This window comes from Sporobolomyces salmoneus (assembly GCF_050403485.1).
Source record: "Sporobolomyces salmoneus JCM6883 DNA, S_salmoneus_JCM6883_v1_ctg6, whole genome shotgun sequence".
NCBI classification, from domain to species: Eukaryota; Fungi; Basidiomycota; class Microbotryomycetes; order Sporidiobolales; family Sporidiobolaceae; genus Sporobolomyces; species Sporobolomyces salmoneus.
Genome location: NW_027481157.1, coordinates 311778 through 330956, shown reverse-complemented (window position 1 = coordinate 330956; position 19179 = coordinate 311778). Strand labels below are relative to the sequence as shown.

The following is a 19179-nucleotide window of genomic DNA, read 5'->3' as shown; positions in this document are numbered from 1 at the left end:
CAAACGTTTGCCTTTGTTTCGCCGAGATCGCTTCTCTTCCTCGTCAGCTTCTGTGATCTGATCATGCTCATATGGAAGCCTCAAGATAGAAGACTGCCGCTCGAAAGAAATCGAGTCTGAGTTACCGCTCAGTTCTTTCGCACAACATAAGATAAACGACAAACGAGGACGATACCATATTCCTAGAGATTCCCTACATACTACATTCCGTACGAAAAGACGAACTCTCTAGCCTTGACTCCTTCAGCTCAAACTAGCCTCTCCCCTCTAATTCCGTCCAGACTTTCTCCCTTTCCCTCTCCCTCGCTTCATCCCCTCCACCTGCTGCTGCTCCTCCCGTCCCCGTCGATCCTCCCAATCTCTTCTCCACTTCAATCTCGACACAAAACCCCGTCCTGATGAACCTCACAAACTGATAGAAATCCAATTTCTTCCGATTCAAACTTTCTATCAATTCTGCCGTGAATTTCGGGGGTAGATAATGAGGGGGTGTCATTGAAGAGACTATCATTCTCAAGGGAAGGGAGAGAGTTAGCGAAAACTGGGAGATGGGAGAGAGCAGGAGATGGGATGGGATGGGAACGTACGGGAGTAGTAGGAGGTTGAAACGTCTAATTCGAAAGAGAACGTCCGGGAATAACTTGTACGGTCTAAGCGGACAAACTTGAATTGAACGACATCGTCTACATACGCTCTCATAGTCAGTGTCAGAGTCTGGTAGAGATAGAGCAGAAGGAAAGGGAGAGACTCACGTCCTTTCCCTCGAATTTTCACTCCTAGATATCGTTCGAAAAAGTCTAGTTCTGGCTTGTTCAGGACCAATTGAGCATTAAAAGCTTCCAACTGTCTCGCTTTCACTGTCCTCGGGCTCAAATCCGATAATCAGCTTAACCCTCAAACACCAAGAATCGAAAACCTGGTGAAATCGTGAGAAAGACTTACGATCCATTCTCCTCTTTACTTTTCCTTCAACCTCCCTAACTTCCTGTTGATACCCTTCCATCCTAACCCTCAATTTCTCCTGTTGTCTCCCCACCTCCCCTAAATTCCTCTTCGTTTTCTCCATTTCTTCCCTCTCTTTCCCCTGAATTCTCACATTCTCCTTCGCGACTTCCCCCAACTCTCTAATCCTAGATTCGTACGAAGTCCTCTCGGATTCCAATTCGGTTAAATGGGAACGGAAAGAACGTTTACGGTGATCGATCATTGTCGTCAAGATTTCACACGCAGAATCAACCGAATCCATATCTTGTTGGAGGAGGGAAGAGAAATCTGGATCATCGGCGTAAGGGATAGAAGGGTAACGTTTAGTGTTGAGTGGGGCGAGGGCTGGGTAATCGGGAGCGGAAAGCAAGGGGACTCGGGAAGGAGTACCGCTAGAGGACACTTGAGCGGTAGCGAGACGGCGAGCGGAACGTGGAGTTGCGGTGGTAGAGGTGTAGACGTTAGAGGCGGTGCGGGGGGTGGTTGGAGGCATTGAGAGGAGGGGGAGGGAGGAGGAACAAAACAAAGGAGAGAGGAACGGGTCGGCGAGGGGAGGAGAGTGCTTTTGACGCGTTGAACCAAGAGTAAGGGTGTTCTGCTGCGTGTGATCGTGTAGTGTCGTAGATAGAGTTGATGGGGGGGATCAAGTTGAGATTCGCAGCAAGGTGAGAGAGAAGAGAGGAATGTTGATTGATTTGAACGCGTTTGGAGACTTTGTTCCTCGATTCGTTTCTCGTCCAGAGAGCCGAGTGACCCTCCTTCTACTCTCCTCTTACTCTCGCTCTATATCACTACACGAGAGAGAGGGTGATGGCTCATCGAATCCTCACGCCTTCATCTCCCTACACTCAATCGACGAGTCTCCCTCCTCCTCCTCCTCCTGCTCAACTCGCTTCTCCCTCGAACAACAAAGAGAACCAACACACCCAACCCACTACTCAGTACGGCAAGATGCCAACTCCATCACCGTTCTCTCTCCACTCTCAAACAGCTGCTGGACTTCCCCCTTCTTCTTACCCGCTCCCTCCATCTCCTCTCAAACAACCCACTTCCACAACCGGATATGTTTCTCACTACACACGACCCATGGCGAAACCTTCTCCAGCTCCAGCGAGTTTAAGCAACAATGAACCAACTATGACTCAATTGTTGGCATCTCAACCAACTTCAATCGCTCATTACTCGAAAAGAGCAGGTGGGGGAGGAGATGGAGACAGTACGATGGGAAACGCAACGGGGTTGTTGAGTTGGAGGAAAGGACAAGGGTTCAAGGAATGGGAGAAAGTTAAATTGAATTCGAACGAAGTGAAAAGGAAAGCTGATGTCGCTCAACTATGTACGCTTCTCCTCTCTCTTCCTCCTCTGTCCTCTCCGTGGTGTCGAGAACTGACGATCTGATTTGAGAGGGGATAATGTACAGTCTTCTACGACCATTATTTCGATCTCCTTTCCTACCTCCAACACCGACGAACCCGTCTCTCCAACTTCCACACCTCTCTCTCCTCGCGTTCCTCCTCCGGCTCCTTAACCCGTGAATCCGCTTTATCCGAATGGAACTCCCACTTGAACAAAGAACACGCGATCTTGAGGAAAAGGAGGACGAAATTGAAATTGGATAATTTTCATATCGTTACTCAAGTCGGACAAGGTGGGTATGGTGAAGTTTATTTAGCTAGACATAAGGAAACGAATCAAGTGGTTGCGTTGAAGAAAATGAAGAAGAAAACCCTAGCAAAAATGGATGAGGTCCGTTCACTCTTCTTCTTCCTTCACTGTCTTTCTCGACTGACGATGAACTTTTGAGCGTCTCGGTAGATTCGTCACGTCTTAACCGAACGTGATATCCTCGCTTCTACTTCATCTCCCTGGCTAGTCCGACTCTTGTACGCGTTCCAAGACCCTCTACACGTTTTCCTCGCGATGGATTTCATCGCTGGTGGGGATTTCCGTACCTTGTTGAACAACTCGGGAGTGTTGAAGGAAGAACATGCGAGGTTTTATATTAGTGAGATGGTCGTTAGTGTTAATGAACTGCATAAGTTGGGGTACATTCATAGGGATTTGAAACCAGAGGTAAACGTTCTCTCGTTCCTCTCTCTCTGGATTACTTCGTGAAGAAAGAGCGCTGATGATCAGCGTGATGAGTAGAACTTCTTGATTGATCCTTCGGGTCATATCAAATTGACGGATTTCGGTTTGGCCGCGGGAGCTCTCAATCCTGGGAAAATCGAACATCTCAAACACAAAGTTCGTCCCATCTCACTCTCTCCCTTCCCGTCTCCTCTCCCCCCTCCTTACTGACTCCGCACCCGCTCGTTACAGTTGGACGAAGTAGCCGATTCCCCCCTAATCCTCCGTTCAACGATCGAAATGAAATCAATCTACAAAACCCTCCGACTCGCCGACGCTCGTTACGCCGATTCGGTAGTCGGGAGTCCAGATTACATGGCGATTGAAACGTTGAGAGGGTTGGAGTATAGTTATTCGGTAGATTATTGGAGTTTGGGTTGTATCCTCTTCGAGTACGTCCTCCCTGCTCCCTCTCCGACCTCCCATCTCCCTCTCCCATCTCCCTCCCATTTCCCTTCTCGATCTGTCTCCCTCTGACCGACTGAGCGAGTGAGGAGATGAGCTGATGAGTGGGTGTGTGGTGAGTGAGTAGGTTCCTAGCAGGTTTCCCACCTTTTTCAGGAGCGACCCCAGAAGAAACTTGGACAAACCTCAAGAATTGGTCAAGATCGTTACGTCGTCCTCACTACGATAGACCCGAAGATAGGATTTTCAACCTTTCCGATCAAGGTTGGTTCGCTATTACTTCGTACGTCCTCATCCCTTCCCTTCTCCCTCTCTCATCTCTCTCGCAGCGGAACTGACTTCTTGAGGGAGTGATGGATAGATTGATCACTTCTCGGGAGAAACGAATCAGTACAATCGAAGGAATTAAACAACATCCATTCTTCCAAGGAGTCGATTGGGACGGTCTAAGGGACAGGAAAGCTCCTTTCGTACCCGCTCTCGATTCAGAAATCGATGCTGGTTATTTCGACGACGTACGTTTCTCTCTCCCATCTCTTTTCTTCCATACCTTTCTCCGTTCTCTTCTCTTCTCTTCGAGCGAGCGAGCGAGCGTAGTGATACTGACATCAAATGATGGGATGGTATAGTTTAATTCGGAAGCGGATATGGCTAAATACGCCGAAGTACGAGAGAAACAAAAACATGTAGATGCCGTTTTGGAAAAAGGGGATAAATTCAATCGAGGAGTTTGGGTGGGGTTTACGTTCAAGGCGAAGAAGGAGGCGGAAAAGGCCGTGAGGGAGAAGGAGGAGAAGGAGAGGAAGGAAGCGAGAGAGAGGGAGGAGGAGAGAGACGAGGAGGAGAGCTTGTATGAGTTGTTTTGAGCGGGAGCGAGAGGTACGATACGTGATGGACACTTTACTTACTTAGCTTGGGTTACTACGATGAAGCTTGACTTATGAACCTTGTACGAACACCCCTCTATTTAGCTAATTCTTGTCTCTTTTCGATTTTCTTTCGTTACTCTGTTTTCTTCTTTGACCGCTTGATACGCCCCTTCCTTTCTCGACTCTATTGTTTATAAGTCTTCGATTCCATCTCTCTTTCCTCTGTTTGTGTAGATAGCTCTTCTTTCCTTTCTGCTGTTTTGTAATTCTTCGAGCTTCTTCTCCACACGACATTGGTTTTGCTCAGCGATTGCTTGCTCGATTCGCTTGCAGTAGTTTCGGCGGCCTCGATCAAGCGAGAGACCGGTCAACGAAACTAAAGAGAGCTCTTTTCGAAAAAACCAGTTTTAAAAAAGTTCAAGAAGAAAATCTATAATCAAAGCTCAGAATCAATAACGATAGTGTTTAGAATCATACAATCAGTCTCCATTATCAAGCTTCATTCGCTTCCTCCAAAGCTCGAAGCCGTTTCTCGAGTAGAGAGGGTTGAAAGGAGGAATCCGATTCCGATTCGTTTTCGAAAATGGTGGAATCGTTCGAGAGACGAGAGGAACGACTACGACGACGATCTAGAGAACAAAATCACTCGTAGTCAGTGATATTGAGCGAGTGAGTGAGTGAAGATGGGGAAGAAAGAGATGGAGGAAATAACTTACTTTGGTTCTTTCCGTTAGATCCTCCTCCTCCGCCTCCTCCTCCTCCGCCTGCGTTTCCTCCAGCACCGTTCCCGTCGGCGTTTCCACCTCCGTTGTTGTTGTTCGATTGAGAAGAAGAAGAAGAAGAGGAAGATTGAGATCCGGAAGAGTTTTGATCAGAGTTCTGATTCGAGTTCGAGTTCGAGTTCGAGTTTGCGTTTGCGTTCGAACCAGAATCGCCGTTGTCGTTTCCCGCGTTGTTGTTGTTGTCTCCTCCGTCGTTGTTTCCTTGTCCTCCTCCTCCACCGTTGTCGTTGTTATCGTTTCCGACGGTCTACCAAGCTCGAAAGCGTCAGTCGTCAACGAGGTCACCTCGACGGAAAGAAGAGAGAGACTGACGAAGTACACGACATCATCCAACGAACCATGTTGCGCCACAGCGACTAAAGCGGGTTGATGATTCGCTGCCGTATTGATCGAACTCATCTACCCGTGTCCCTCCCTCTCTCAAATCAGTTTCTCTCTCTGTCCGTTTTGTTCTCGACGAGGAAGGGAAGAGGAGAAAGGAAAGACTCACCTTGTAAACACCCTCAGGAAGTCCACCAGTAACGACGGTCGAAAGGATCCCGTTCGAGGCGGGAGCGTTGAGACCTTTGAAGAATGCGAAAACTTGTGGGTTTGGAACGTCCGTCGAGGTTAGGGATCCGATTGATTCGATGACGACGTGGGAATGTCCTATGAAAAGAGACGAGCAGAGAGGTTACGAGAATGAGGAGAATGGGAGGACAGAGGGAAAACGAGAGGAAGTTACCGATGATGGTGCCTGAATTGTCAGTGTTTTGAGGAGCCGAGAAATAGTTCTTCTGTGGAAAGGATTCAGCGGTGATCAGCACTTGTTATCGACAAGAGGATGTCAAACCGAAACCCGACTCACTTGAGCATTGACGAAATTACCAGTGGCGAGCTTCAACCAACAACCTCCAACGATCAGCTCCGTCCTCTCGACAGCGAGGAAGAGAGTAAAGAAGACTAACGTTACTAATCTTCATTTGAATCTCGAAATCCTGGAACGGAGTAACGGTATCGAGATTTTTAGGACTGATGAATTTCGAACTTGGCATTTTCGATTGAGCCGCGATCACTCCCATCGGGATTCCATTACAGGATCCAGTCTTGACTTGGTTACCGTTCGTTAGAGGACTAAGTACAGGAACGCGTCGGGATGAGCGGAGATTGAAAAGGGAGAGAGAGGAGATGGACGACGAACAGATCGGAACGAGTTAAACAAAAATTGATGAAATTGTTTCCACTCGTTGCTGAAGCGACTTGATCTGTGAATCGGGGTGATAGGAAAACGAGATGCGATCAGTTCGAGCTGTCTTGTTCTCCGAAATGCGACTCACTAGGTTCGGCATTGGCTTGACCATCTTGTTGAGCTCCCGACGAGACTTGATTCTCGACGAGACAGAGACTCTTTTGTGCGTCATTGTCGAATCCATCATCGTTGTTATTGTTCCCTCCCCCTCCTCCTCCTCCTCCTCGTCCACCGTTCTGGTTTCCGTTTTGATTTCCGTTTCCGTTTTGATTTCCGTTTCCTCTTCCGTTCTGTCCCCCTTGATTGTTGTTGTTGTTCCCTCCTCCGTTATTGTTCCCGTTCCCGTTCCCGTTATTGTTGTTGTTATTGTTATTGTTCTGACGACGGAACAAGGAACCTAGTCATCACACAACGAACCGTCAGCCTAAATTTTCATAAGTCAATCGTTTTTACAACTCTTGACTCCTGCTGTTTGCTGCGACCTCGCTGGGTCTACGAGCTAGAGATTCAACTCACCATGACCGTGTCCAAAACCCGAGGGTCCAACTCCTCTCCTCTCTGGATGATTCCTCTTCCCCCTCAACGACGATCCAAAATCATCCTTGAAAGACGGAGGCAGTTTAGCGGTTACGAGGAGGAGAGGAACGAGAGAGAGGGTAGTGATTAGAAGGGGGAGCATAGCGAGAATAGTGTATTCGGGGTCGACCAGCGAGCGAAGTGAAGAGGAGAGGAGATGAGAAGTGGCGATCGTCTGAAGGTTGAGTAAAGTGGGTTGAAGGAGGGTTGAGATCTGTAGGAAGCACCAGGCTTTGAAGAGTCAGTAGGTAGCGAGTAAAGTTGAATGAGGAGAGAAGAGAAAAGAAGAGAGAGAGAGAGAAAGAGAAAGCGAGCTCCAAGAACCATTCTCCGATGCCGATGCATTCACTTAGTTTTGCCTTACCTCTCTCTCGAGTAATGGTGTTATAGTAGTAAAACAGCATATAATGAATGACAGAGTTTAAGGGGTTCACAAAGTAAGATGGGAGATGGCAGATTGAAAAGCGAAGGAAAGTACTATGGATAAGTGAAGATGCTATACAGAGGGAACGTGAGAAGAGCCGAAATACCACGTGAGTCTAGGAGGTAGAGCATGCGAATGAGAGAGAGAGCTGAAATCGGAGAAAAAAAGTGTCTTTGTAACAGAGAAAGAGGAGCCCTGAATTCTGCGAGAGCGATGTCAACGATTTGTCGAATCTGCATCGAATCGCGCCAAAGAGACTCACAAAGTATTCAAGCCCCCTGTTTTCATTGCTCCCTCGTCGTCGTCGTCGTCGAATCGAAAGCTTGACCCTGCAAACTGAGTCCCCTCGCTTCTCTCTCCATTCTCCTCTGTAATTTATCTAAAGGACTCCTTTCCCCTTGACTCTCATCCGATATCGATAACGAATTCGTCGCTGAATGAACCTTGACGTGTGGAGGAGGCGGAGGAGGAGCTCGATTTGAATGTTGGAGAGACCCTTCGCTCGAATTCGGGGAAGGACGACTACTCGAACCGGTAGTCGAAGCGGATCGGTCTCGGGGAGAACTGAGGTTTGAAGGGATTGAACCACCGGGACCGGCGGTAGCAGGGGAAGGTCGTAAATGAGGGAGTGAAGGTCTACCTCGAATTCCGGGACCTCCTCGAGAAGAAGACGAAGAACTCGCTGCTGAACCGGATTGAGGAGAAGGAGGGAACGCGTGATGTCGAGGAGAAGGCAGGGAGGTGCTTTGATAAGGGTTTCCGCCGTCGTAACGTGGATTGATCGTTTCTTGTTGTTGTTGTTGATGATGAGACGAATTCGCGAGATTTAGCCATTCTTCGGCTGTTTCAGAATTGTCGTTTCGACCGATTCCGACTGAAGGAGCGAAATCGAGAGTAGTCTTGTCCGTCTGAACGATCGCACCTGGAGGAGGAGCGAGAGGGGCGGGAGGAACTACTTCGATTCGAGAATGAGGGTTGTGAGGTGCTCCGGCGATTCGATTGCCCGAGGCTAACATTTGACCGGAAGAGAAAGAAGATGCGGTTCGAGAGTGAATGAGGAGAGGTTGAGAACCGGAAGTGTAGGAACGTCGAGGGAAAGAAGGAGCGAGAGAACCTCGAGTCGAAGAATTCGGAAATGGACTTGGGGTAAGTCGAGCGGCGTCGGAAGTTGGTGATCCACCTCGACTGATATCTGATCCAGGTCCGGGTGTCCCCGCGTAAGGGTACGAAGGGGACAAATCTCCTTTTTCTCCAAATCCTCCCCAACTTTCTCCTCCCCAACTCGCTTGCCTCGATCTTCCATACGACCCAAATCCACTCTCTGATCTCCTTCCTGCCATTGAACCTGCTCCGATCGGAGGTGCGAAACTAGCCTGACTCGGCAAAGTAGCGAACGCTCCGGGTGAACTTGCTCCTCCTCCTCCTCCTGCGAGCGCTCTCGTTTCTGGTAAAGCGTCCTCGTCGTCTCGTTGATGTCGCCAGTATCCATACGTCCACACGTACAATTTATAGGCGATGAAGAATGCGACGAGAGCACCAATGATTGAAATAATCACGATCGCCGCCGTCGGGAATTCGTTTCCTCCGTTATCTACACTCGATCCTCCTCCTGTCGAAATGGGTTTCCCGTCGAGTCCTATTGAAGGTACGATCTGAGTTGCTGGAGGAATGAAAGGTCCTGTGTCGCTCGCCGAGCTTTCTGTAGCTGGAAAAAGGGAAAAAAAAGTGAAATTCGAGTTTCGAGTCAGCACAAATTCTCCTTTCACCCTGAGCGTATCTGAACCTTGTTCCCCATTTCCAGCAGAGTATTGACACCCTTCCCTTGAGCGCGAAAAGAGGGGCTCTTCCTTGGTTCCCTCAATCGGATGCATCCAAGACTTTTCCCTCGATCAACCTCCGTCTGTTTTGTCTGCCATATCACTTCCTAGCTCTCCGTAGATGTGCATCCTGTGAACCCTTGATCCTTGCTAGCTGCTCGAGAGATGACCCAGCTCGCTCCTTGATCGAAAAACATCATCGGTTACTCCATCGTGATCGAGTTCGATCCAACTGTTCCCACTGCCTGTTTGCCCCTATGAGCCCTCTAACTAGCTCCCAGTACCCACCAGATCTACCTCCTTCCGATTGTTCAGTGTTCCTTTGAAACTAGGCAGTCATTTCCCGAATCACCGCTCCTTCCTCCCTCAAGTGTCCAGCGAGCCTAAGTTACCAGCAGAGAGGACAAGAGACTTACCAGACATGCTACCTCCCTTCTACTAGCGGAACTACGGAGAGGGTGCCGGTCGTGGAACTCGTTTGTTATTCGAGACGATCCAAAGTTGCAGAATCCCAGGTCGCTAGTTCAGTTGCTGAGAGGGCGGCGAGAGCAACGCAGTTGCTGAAGCCGGTTATTCGAGTTGGGAACTTGGCTGGTCGGAGAGGTGGAGTTAGTGATGAAGAAGGAAAACTCAAAGGTTCGGCTTTCGCAGCGAAAATCAGAGTTGCTTTTTGCTATTCCAAAAGTGTGATAATTACAACAAACAGTGAAGAAGATGCTGTCCAATAAGGATACAAGGGTAATGCGTAAGAGTGAATACAATGCGATACAACTGTTTCCGGGTTTTGCGAGAGAGAAAGATATGTAAAACTTGAAACCGTGCGAAAACTCCTCCGCCGACTCTGGTCACTGACACAGTCCGACTCTGGTCCTATCGAAGCCGTCGACGCGCTCCTCCTCGTTCCTCGACTAGGCTTTGAAGGCGGCGGCGTCGAGTACTTCAACTTGTTCGAAAATCGCCAATTGTAAATCGTTTGCTCGAATCGGCTTCGCGAGGTACGCGTCCATTCCTGAAGCGAGACATCGTTCTTTATCTCCCGAGATCGCCGAAGCCGTGAGCGCGATGATTCGGGTCGAGCGTTTCTTTGGGTTTTGTCGAATCGAGCGAGTCGCTTCGTAGCCGTCGAGTCGAGGCATTTGACCGTCCATCAAGACAACGTCATAATCTTCTTTCTCGAGTTGGTCGAGACAACACAAGCCGTCTTCCACTGCGTCGACGTGGAACTGACAACAAAAGAGAGAGAAGAGAGAGGTCAGTCAACGATTCGGAGGCGTGCAAAAGAAGACGGCTTTACCTTCATCCCTCTGAGGGTTCTCGAGACGATCTCCCTGATCAACTTGTTATCTTCAGCCAGCAACACTCTCACCTCTTCTGGTTTTCTCCGCTTCCTCGCTTCCTTGACCTCCTCGTCCGTCTTGAAGATTTCAACCGCTTCCGAAGCCGAAGTTGCTGGAACGACGTGTTTCGATCCAACGCAGTCTTTGACATCGACGAGAGGAGCTTTCGTGAGGGGAACCGAGATTCTGAAAGTTGAACCGTGACCGTATTCCGAGATGAGTTCGATTTGACCGTTCATTAATTCGACGAGCTATCGACATCAACGCCTCTCATTAGAGTGTCTCTCTTGACGTTTCCGATGAGAGGAAACGAATGCCCACCTTTTTCGAAATGGCTAAACCGAGACCTGTTCCTCCAAATTCCCTCGCCGTACCAGCGTGAGCTTGTCGGAAAGGTTGGAAGAGAACAGGTAAGACACTCTTCTCGATCCCGACTCCCGAATCTTCAACGTCAACTTGCAACCACAGTTGGGAATCGGTTTCGCTCGTTTGTTGAACTCGAAGCACGATACCTCCTTTCGAAGTGAACTGCAGAATCGACACAGAAGCGAGTTAAAAGACTGATAACAGAGAGAACCTCGAGTCGGAAACTCACTTTGACAGCGTTCGAGAGAGCATTCGTCAAGACTTGTCGCAATCGCAGTCGATCTCCTAGAATCGTTCCCTGATAAAAGTCGCCGATCTCCTCCTCGAACGTCAATCCTTTCGCTTGCGAAGTGACTGAGAACAATCGAGCGTCTTCGATGACTTCTGATAAGAGGAAAGGTTGGTGTTCGAGTTTGAGTTCTCCAGCTTCGACTTTTCGGACGTCCTACGCAATCGAGTCAAAGTCAGTGCAAGCTCCTGGGTCAGAAGCGAGGCGCCAAGGAGACATACTAAGACTGCACCGATGAGTTCGAGGAGAGCATCTCCACTTCGGATAGCTTGTTCGAGTAAAGAACGATGAGATGCATCGAGAGGTTTCTTCTTGTCGGCGAGCACGAGCTCGAGTAATAATTCGATCTGGGTGAGAGGAGTTCGAAGTTCGTGACTCATCGTCGTGAGGAAATCGGTTCTGAGGAGACATTGATCAAGGTCAGACATGAATCCTGAGAGAGAGAGCACGAGACAGAGGACAAACTTTGCTTTCTCCCTCGATTCGAGTTCAACCTGCTCCAATCTCGATTTCTGCAATTCCTTCTCAATCTTGATCGCCTCAGTTACGTTCACTCCGACGATGATCACTCCAGTCACAGTTTGAAAATCGGGACTCGTCGCAGGGATACTTGGATCTCCTCGAATCGGTACAAGCTAGGAGAAGTTTCGATGATTAGTGACTCGTGTGATCGTCACTGAGGAACGAGAACTACTCACTCTGAATCGAACATAAGATTTTTGACCATCAACTCCGACGAATTCAGTTTCGATTCCGACTTCCGTCTCTTCCTCGTCGATGATCTTCTGGGCCGCTTCAGTGAGCTCATTCGAATGGAAAAGATCTTGAAGATGACAATGAATCGATGTGCTTTGTACTCGAGTTGGCAGGATGTCGGGGAGGCTCAAGGATCCTTCTTGGAAGTCGATTTCGAGGTTTGCGTTGACCGATATCAAGAGAGTTTCTGGATAGAGCAGGAAGAGAGATTGATTTATCGAGTGAGTGACAGCTGGAGAGCGGAACGAGAGCGAAATACGGAAAACTGACGGGAAGCCTCGAGAACCGCCTTGATTCGTTTTTGAGTCAACAAAGCGTCGTGTCGAGCCTGCACGACATCTTCTTGATCAAAGATACTCGCTACCCATCCGAGAACGTTTCCTTCTGCGTCTTTCTTCGGTCGACCGTGACAAACGTTCCATCTCATGTTTCCGTCTCGATGTCTGATCCGATAATCGAACTGCAAGAACGATAAACGATTCGATGAGTGAACTGTCAAGACGGAGGACGAGGGAAGGGACTGACCTTGAAAGGTTCTCCGGTTTGCATGGCTCCCAAGTAGATCTCTAACGCGTTCGGTAGATCGTCGGGGTGGAAACATGCCATCCATCGTTCGAAACTGGGATGAAAGCGATTATCGAAACCCGTGTAGCGGTACCATGCATCGTTCAACCATTCGACTTGACCTTGCGGATCTGCTAAGAAAGTGACCTGTGAGAGAAAATGGGTCAGATAGGAGATCGCAAGAAAATGGCACGAGGAAGCGTACTTGAGGTTGAGTTTCGACCAAGTCCGTCAAGTCTTTGAGGCCTCGAGGAATACGAGCACACGAATCTGACTCTGGAGGAGGAGGTGTTTCGTGGTCTTCCTTTGCGTTTTGCTTTTCTTCTAGATCCATATTCGCGGCGAGAGGTGGTGTCGGACCCGAGTGGTAGAGAGGAGAGTTGACCCAAAGTGATTGCATCGCTTCGAATGCCTGAGGTTGAATCGGTAAACTACCGTCGGGAGGAACGAACGAAGTCGGAGGGGCGGAGAGTTCGACTGCTGGAGGGGAAAGAGTCGCTGCTGAATGGATCGATTGAGTGCGAGAATTGTCGGGTGATTGAGCTCGAAGGCATGCCGCTTGAGGTTGAGGCGAGCTCGGGATTGGGTTGTCCGTCGATACTCGCGCCGTCGCCTGAGATAGCTTCGCCGCGACTTCGGGTGACAATGGCAACTTTTCTCGTTCTTTCGCCGTCCTAGGTCTCGTCCGTCTATCGATAGAAGAGAACGAACTCGATCGAATGCTTCCTCTTCCTCCTCCTCCCTCCGAGTTCGGGCTCCCGAGAGGTTCGGCGCAAGAAGCGGTCGAGAGGGCACTCGAGGACTGATGGTGGATTGTATGTGAGAGGGGTCGAGGTTTGAAAGTGTCGATGGGGCGAACGAAGAGGATGGTGAAAGAGGAAGAGTCGACAGCTCTTCGCAACGAAACGAGAACTTCGGCTTTCTCGGCTATAGCTCCTTCCCCTGATTCTGAATGGTACTCCAGCGTAATGGTCTGTCCCCATGGCAGCTGTTCACTCTGATTCGCGAGCTGAACAAGCCTTTCCCTCGCCTCGACCTTTCGTCCTTCACTCGTTCCCTCTATTCCTCCCGTTTCTTCGTTGTACAATAGTTGGAGAGCATCAAAGGTCCGTCCTCCCTCGAGAGATCTTCGGAAGAGTCGTTCGGCGGTGCTGGAAAAGTTGATCAGTTCAAGAGTTTGGAAGCTGAATTCTAGGACTGGAAGTTCGATCGAGAAGAGGCCACTCGGTGCCATCGACCTCGTGGTGAGAGATGAATCCCTCTAAGCGTTGCTCAAGTCGAAAGAAGTGTTGTGAGCGGGAAAAAATGGACTCCGAAATAATTTCTCGGTCTCGGCCTGCTCGGGACTCGTGCGATGATTTCATCGATTAGCTTTCTCAGTACTGTAGGTCCTGAGTTGTCAAAGCTCACTCGAGACGTGGGCACGATCCGAGAGACAGAGAACAACAACGAGGCGAGAGTTCCAAAATACGTCAAACGAGCACGGATTATCGACAACAAAGATATGAACACAAGAGAAAATGACAACAAGAGAGCTTATTTGAACCAACCTTTGATACCTTTCTTCTTCCCCCCTCCTCCTCCCCCGGCCGCGGTAAGTACAGCTTTCGGAATACTCGCATCCCTCCTCTCTTGCTCCCTCCTCTCCTCTTCGACCTGATCCCGAACGCTCGTGACACTCGTTCCCTTGTCTGAATGAGATCGTTCCGAGTTGCGAGTGTTGTGAGAATGAGAGTGAGAAGAATGGTGAGTGTGTCGGTGATGAGGTGAAGCGTCTTTCGGAACTTCGACGAAATGAACTCCTCCGATTCCAATACCGAGAACGGTCCCTCCTGCTCCACCGTTTCCACCAGATGCTGTCGAGCCGGCGAGAGAGGTCGGTGTTGAAGGTCGACGGGCGGCGAGAGGAGAAGATGATGTTTCGGGTTCCTGTTTCGTCACGGTCACGGGCGAGGACTTTGTCGAAGGCGGTGAATTTTCGAAGATTGTCGGAGTTTCTCCTCGATGCGGTTGATGGTGATGTCGTCGGGTCGAGGAAGGAGAAGGCGATTGACGAGCGTGACCGTTGTGAGCAGGAGGAGGCATGAGTCGATCGACGGTCGGGACTGCACGCCAAGTAGGAACTGGTAGAGCTGAAGAGGACGAGTGCGTCGAGGCTGCAGAGCTCTTCGAAGTGGGCGAGGACGGGTTTAGGGCTACGTCGCAGCGGGAAATTAGTAAATCGTCTTGAAACAGGGTTTGCGCAAAGTGAAGGCTTACCTTTGTTACTCGAACTAATCGTCTCGATTCGGTATCCACTATTAACCTCTTTCTCCCGTTCCTCCCTCTGTTCCTTCGCCAAAACCTCCCGCTCAAGCGCGAGACTCTTTCCGTATTGTGCGAGTTGATCCCTCAAGCTCATCCTACTCGCACTACTTTGAGCTCCCGAAGAAGCGTCTGAAGCGGCTCGAGATGCTGATCCAGGTTGATACGAAAGCAGTTCTCGTTCAGCTTTTTGAACTCGAGAACGAGCTTGAGCTCGAGTGATTCCGACGGACGTGTCCTTGTCGCTAGTGTTCGCTCCTCCTCCTCCTACACCGAGTGTCGAAGGCGCACTTGTCGAGGATTCGGAAGCGTGAGTGAGTTTCGTTTCGTAAAGGGGAGCCAAATTGCTAGGTAACCTCGTTTTGATCGGGATGTTAAACTGCTCGGCTCGAGTGCCGGGACTACTCGGAGCGACACTCGTCGGTGCTGTACTTGCGGTGCCGGCATACGAAAAGTTTGATTGACCGCCGAGGAAGGAGTTCGTCGAGAGAGAGGAAGCGGTCGAGTCTGAACGATTTCGATTTGCCTCGGCTCGGGCTTGAACGGCAGAGACTGGTGCGGGAGGAGGAGGAGGAGCTGTTACGATCGATGACGGTGCAGCGGAGAACGAAGATGTGTTCGAGGCGAGGGAATCTGCTCTGTTCCGGCCTTCGTTTTGATGTTGAACCGAGAATGCCTTGCGAACGTCGGCGGGAGTAGGCCGTGCGATGCGGGATGATGTATTACTACCATCTGAGCTGAGTTCGTGGTCGGCGAGTCCAGCAGTCGCTCCCGTTGAAGGTCGACGAGAAGACGCTGGGGAAGGAGTCGTGCTCGAAGCCGAGTAGAGGAAAGGACTCGCCGTCGCCGCAGCATCCTCGAGTAAGTTTTGATGGAGCTGTTGGAGGAGTGGAGACCGAGATTCGGGTTGAGGATTTGAAACTGATCGTTGCCTTGAAGGGGTCGTTTCGAGGGTTGACCCTGCTTCTTTCTCCTTCTCGCCCTTCTTTTCCTCTGATCCATCCGCTTCCGATCCCATCGACAGCTGACTACTCATCCGTGGTCGGTACATTTCATGCTTGGAAGCTGAAGGAGCTCGACTCAAGGTCGGAGAACGATCGGGACGGAGGGTCGAAGTGGTCGAAGTCAAGGAATTGAGATCGGTAGTGTTGAAGGAGGACTGAGTCGGAGGTGCCGAGGAGGGTACGGAGTCGATCTTTGTGAACGAATCCATCCGCAGCGGCCGATGAAGTTCCATACTTCTCCTCCTCTCTTCCTTCTCTCCCTTTTCATCCTCCCTTCCATCACCCTCCTCCTCGAGCTCATCCTCGTCCTCTTCTGCGAGTGCACATTCTTCCCCAATCGCACTTCCAAGACTACTCCGACTACTCGCCATCGCTTCGATCATGGCCCTTCGATCCGATTCCTTCTGTCCGATCTTTGACATTCCAAGAGCTTGACGAATTGTAGCCCTCGGATGAGCTGCTTTCTCCCATACGCTTGGTAGTGAAGGTCGTCGAGGGTTCGAAGCTGATTCTTTCGCGAGGCCGAGGGAAGGGTGCGAGAGAGAAGAACGACGATTCGGAGTCGGGATAGGAGACATGGAAGAGGAAGCGGAAGGTCCCATGGCGGCTCCGAGGGAGATCTGACTCGAAGATGCGTTCGGACTGACGGAAGAAGAACCGAGAGAGGCGAGGGAAGCCATCGAGGCGGAAGAATGTAAACCGGGGAGATGAGGATGCGCTGCGTGTTGCGAAATCTTGGTAGCGATCGCGTCGAATGATCTTTGAGCTTGTAGCCGTTTCTTCGAGAGGGAATGAAGGGAAGTTTTCGAACGAATCGAGGCTGCATCGTCGGATCCTCCTCCTCGTTCTGTTCGATCTGACTGGACTGGCTGCCAGCTCCGTAGGACGTCGGCCGCTTCGACGAAACCTTGCTCAAGGGCGATCGTTTCTGGTGTCAGACCGTGTTTCTCTGCAGCTCGAGGGTTCGCGCCGTAAGAAAGGAGGAGCTTGATGATCGAAACGTGCCCATTAGCGGCAGCAAAGTGAAGCGGTGTTGAGCCTACACGTTGATAGATGAGCGCTGAAGGTCAACAGGCGAAAAGGAGAGACGAGAGACGAACCTTGCGTCCCTGCGGCTAATCCCGAAGTTTTACTTCTCTCATTCGTGTACCGTCTCGGCAGCCTAGGAGAGTTCACGTCCGCCCCTGCTTCAATAAGCATCTTTACCACTGTTTCGTTCCCTGAACTCGAGGCGGCGTGCAGCGGGAGAACTCCGTTCAAGACTGAATTAACGGGTTGTCCATGCGAGAGTGCGTATTGAACGAGACCTGCAATCGAGAGAGCGTCAGTTATCATTCTCGCACTTCTGTGAATGTGTCATAAGATCGAGTGTAGCACTTCGAGAGAGGTCGAGGTTGTTCGGTGAATCTAGACCCGAGAGAGATCCGTTCCATCTTCAGTGACCCCCTGCTTCAATCAATTCTGCGCCCTCTGTAATCGGTTTGTATACCACCCATCTCCATCTCGGAACGGCGAGATCGGGAAGAGTGGAAGTGTTTTGATCTTTGGGAACTTACCGACGTTTCCCTTGGCCGCCGCGCTGTGGAGACTGAGATCCACATAGTCCGTCGTGATCCCTAGCCTGTTCTCCTGCCTAGTGATCGAGCTAGCGGGCTTGAGTCGATGTTTACTTCCTCCATTCGTCGAGGGTTGTCGGAGAGAGGCGAGAGACTGAGCGAACGAGTTTGTCGTACTACGGGATGTATAGGTCGAATTCGCTGATGAATGGGTAGACATTTGGATCCCTCTCTCTCTGTGTCTTAGGAGAGGGACTTGAAGGGAGGGAAGGAGAGGAGAGAAGGCTTGCGGTTGTCGTTTCCCGTCTGAACTTCCTCTGTCTTGGTTGGTGGTGGGTTTATCGTAAAGTGTTTGGTAGAGTTGCGCGAAGGGAGACCCCGCGAACGTGGAGGAGGCAGAGCAGTGAGAAACCGTTCTCGAACTCTCGAGTTTCGTCAGAATTGCTTCGTGACCGAACTCAGGCTCGTCGTTTCATTTCCGATCGACAGTGCGCATCCTGTTTATCATTCCACGTGGGGCAATGTCTTGAACACGAATCGGAATCGCTTGACGCTGTGAAGGAACTACAACGCTGAAGTTTTCGCAACGTCAAAGCTGCGGCGACTCGTTTCTCTGCCTCTCAAGCTGCATGTCTGCCTTTCTCTTAAACGAAATTGCACCAGAAAACCAACGCCGGACCGACACTTGTCCAGTCTCCCGAATTCTGCAGAGCCAATGAGAGTCGATTTTCCTTCTGTCCTTGTCGAGTCCATTCGCGAGAATGCCACTTCGATCGCTTCCAACTAGAGATGTGGCCTCATGGTTAGAGCATTTGATGTAGATGACGATGTTGATGCTTCATCGGGGGTGTAGTCGAGCGGAGTCGAGATTCGGGATAGATTCGATGAGGTTGATTCGGACAGGTTTACGTCGACGAGTTTCCCGTTTGAAGCTGGATTCGTCACAGGAGAAGGTGGTAGGCCCATCGAGTTTCTCCATACTTGTTGCGTGAGACCGGGACTGATGGGACCGGTTCCGGATGGGGAGAAAGAGGATGAAGACGCTAAAGGTTTCTTTTTCGGTGAGGGAGTGGAAGGGGTCGGCACAGTCGGGGTATCAGGTTCAGAAGACAGGGAGAAGGGACGTTTGGGATTTTCGTAGGTCGAGGGAGAGGCGGCAGAAGGAATCGTCGTCGTTGTCGAAGAGAGGGGAGACAAAAGGTCGTTCGATTCCGCCCCCGCGGGAGATTCTATCGAGGCGGTTGATAGGCGATTCGAGAGGGCGGAGGAGGGGGATCTCGACCTCGTAGGAGTTGAAGGAGACTCTCGATTTGGATCCGTTTCGTGGCTGTGGGGGAGAGAATCTTTCTCCTCCTCTTCCGCTTGTTCGTTGTCCGAATTGGTCGCAGTCGAAGGTCCATCTGTATCCATGGATGAATCGTCTTCCTCTGTCTCTGTTTCGGTGCCGGGGTCGCCGGTAGAGAAAGTGGGAGATGAAAGCGGAGGTTGTTGCTGATCGTCGTCTACAAGAGCTGTGGATGCCGTCGTCGATGATACCGGCTTTGTAGGAGTGTTCTTGCGCTTGCCCATTGTCAAAGCGGGAATAGAGGCGAGGTTGGCAGACGTAGAAGGGCTCGCGAAATGAATTGACTGTTTTCTCTTCACTTCATCACCGACCACACTCAGAATCGCCTCGAAGTCGGGTAGGACTGTACAGAGAGTAGTTCAGTCATAGCGAATCAAGCGAGAACTGGATTGCGAACGAGTTCGGTGAGTTTTCGTTTCTCAACAACAAGTTCAAACAACGCA

General features: G+C 50.4%; 7 protein-coding genes across 7 annotated transcripts; 1 reads left to right on the top strand and 6 right to left on the bottom strand.

The window, feature by feature from the left end:
* Nucleotides 1-253: 253 nt before the first annotated feature.
* On the bottom strand, nt 254-1477 carry JCM6883_006677 (uncharacterized protein; the record flags this gene model as incomplete). The annotated part of the gene is made up of 4 exons (XM_076629698.1): nt 254-504; nt 588-683; nt 753-857; nt 943-1477. The coding sequence occupies 4 exons, from the start codon at nt 1475-1477 to the stop codon at nt 254-256; spliced, it is 987 nt and encodes a 328-aa protein (XP_076490325.1).
* Nucleotides 1478-1794: 317 nt separating this feature from the next.
* Nucleotides 1795-4385, top strand: JCM6883_006676 (uncharacterized protein; the record flags this gene model as incomplete). The annotated part of the gene is made up of 8 exons (XM_076629697.1): nt 1795-2320; nt 2405-2730; nt 2800-3057; nt 3133-3231; nt 3307-3506; nt 3647-3802; nt 3881-4034; nt 4149-4385. 8 exons carry the CDS (start codon nt 1795-1797, stop codon nt 4383-4385), a joined length of 1956 nt encoding a protein of 651 aa, XP_076490324.1.
* Nucleotides 4386-4880: 495 nt separating this feature from the next.
* Nucleotides 4881-7077, bottom strand: JCM6883_006675 (uncharacterized protein; the record flags this gene model as incomplete). The annotated part of the gene is made up of 10 exons (XM_076629696.1): nt 4881-5017; nt 5105-5417; nt 5483-5569; nt 5661-5818; nt 5895-5946; nt 6018-6047; nt 6118-6283; nt 6351-6414; nt 6487-6795; nt 6915-7077. The coding sequence occupies 10 exons, from the start codon at nt 7075-7077 to the stop codon at nt 4881-4883; spliced, it is 1479 nt and encodes a 492-aa protein (XP_076490323.1).
* A 605-nt stretch (nt 7078-7682) lies between these two features.
* Nucleotides 7683-9638, bottom strand: JCM6883_006674 (uncharacterized protein; the record flags this gene model as incomplete). The annotated part of the gene is made up of 2 exons (XM_076629695.1): nt 7683-9103; nt 9632-9638. The coding sequence occupies 2 exons, from the start codon at nt 9636-9638 to the stop codon at nt 7683-7685; spliced, it is 1428 nt and encodes a 475-aa protein (XP_076490322.1).
* Nucleotides 9639-10123: 485 nt separating this feature from the next.
* On the bottom strand, nt 10124-13761 carry JCM6883_006673 (uncharacterized protein; the record flags this gene model as incomplete). The annotated part of the gene is made up of 10 exons (XM_076629694.1): nt 10124-10438; nt 10510-10803; nt 10874-11080; nt 11148-11363; nt 11429-11606; nt 11673-11842; nt 11906-12150; nt 12234-12423; nt 12489-12674; nt 12733-13761. The coding sequence occupies 10 exons, from the start codon at nt 13759-13761 to the stop codon at nt 10124-10126; spliced, it is 3030 nt and encodes a 1009-aa protein (XP_076490321.1).
* Nucleotides 13762-14063: 302 nt separating this feature from the next.
* Nucleotides 14064-17611, bottom strand: JCM6883_006672 (uncharacterized protein; the record flags this gene model as incomplete). Its single annotated transcript, XM_076629693.1, has 4 exons — nt 14064-14722; nt 14787-16874; nt 16936-17142; nt 17392-17611. The coding sequence occupies 4 exons, from the start codon at nt 17609-17611 to the stop codon at nt 14064-14066; spliced, it is 3174 nt and encodes a 1057-aa protein (XP_076490320.1).
* A 563-nt stretch (nt 17612-18174) lies between these two features.
* On the bottom strand, nt 18175-18960 carry JCM6883_006671 (uncharacterized protein; the record flags this gene model as incomplete). The annotated part of the gene is made up of 1 exon (XM_076629692.1): nt 18175-18960. The coding sequence occupies one exon, from the start codon at nt 18958-18960 to the stop codon at nt 18175-18177; it is 786 nt and encodes a 261-aa protein (XP_076490319.1).
* Between the last annotated feature and the right edge of the window lie 219 nt (nt 18961-19179).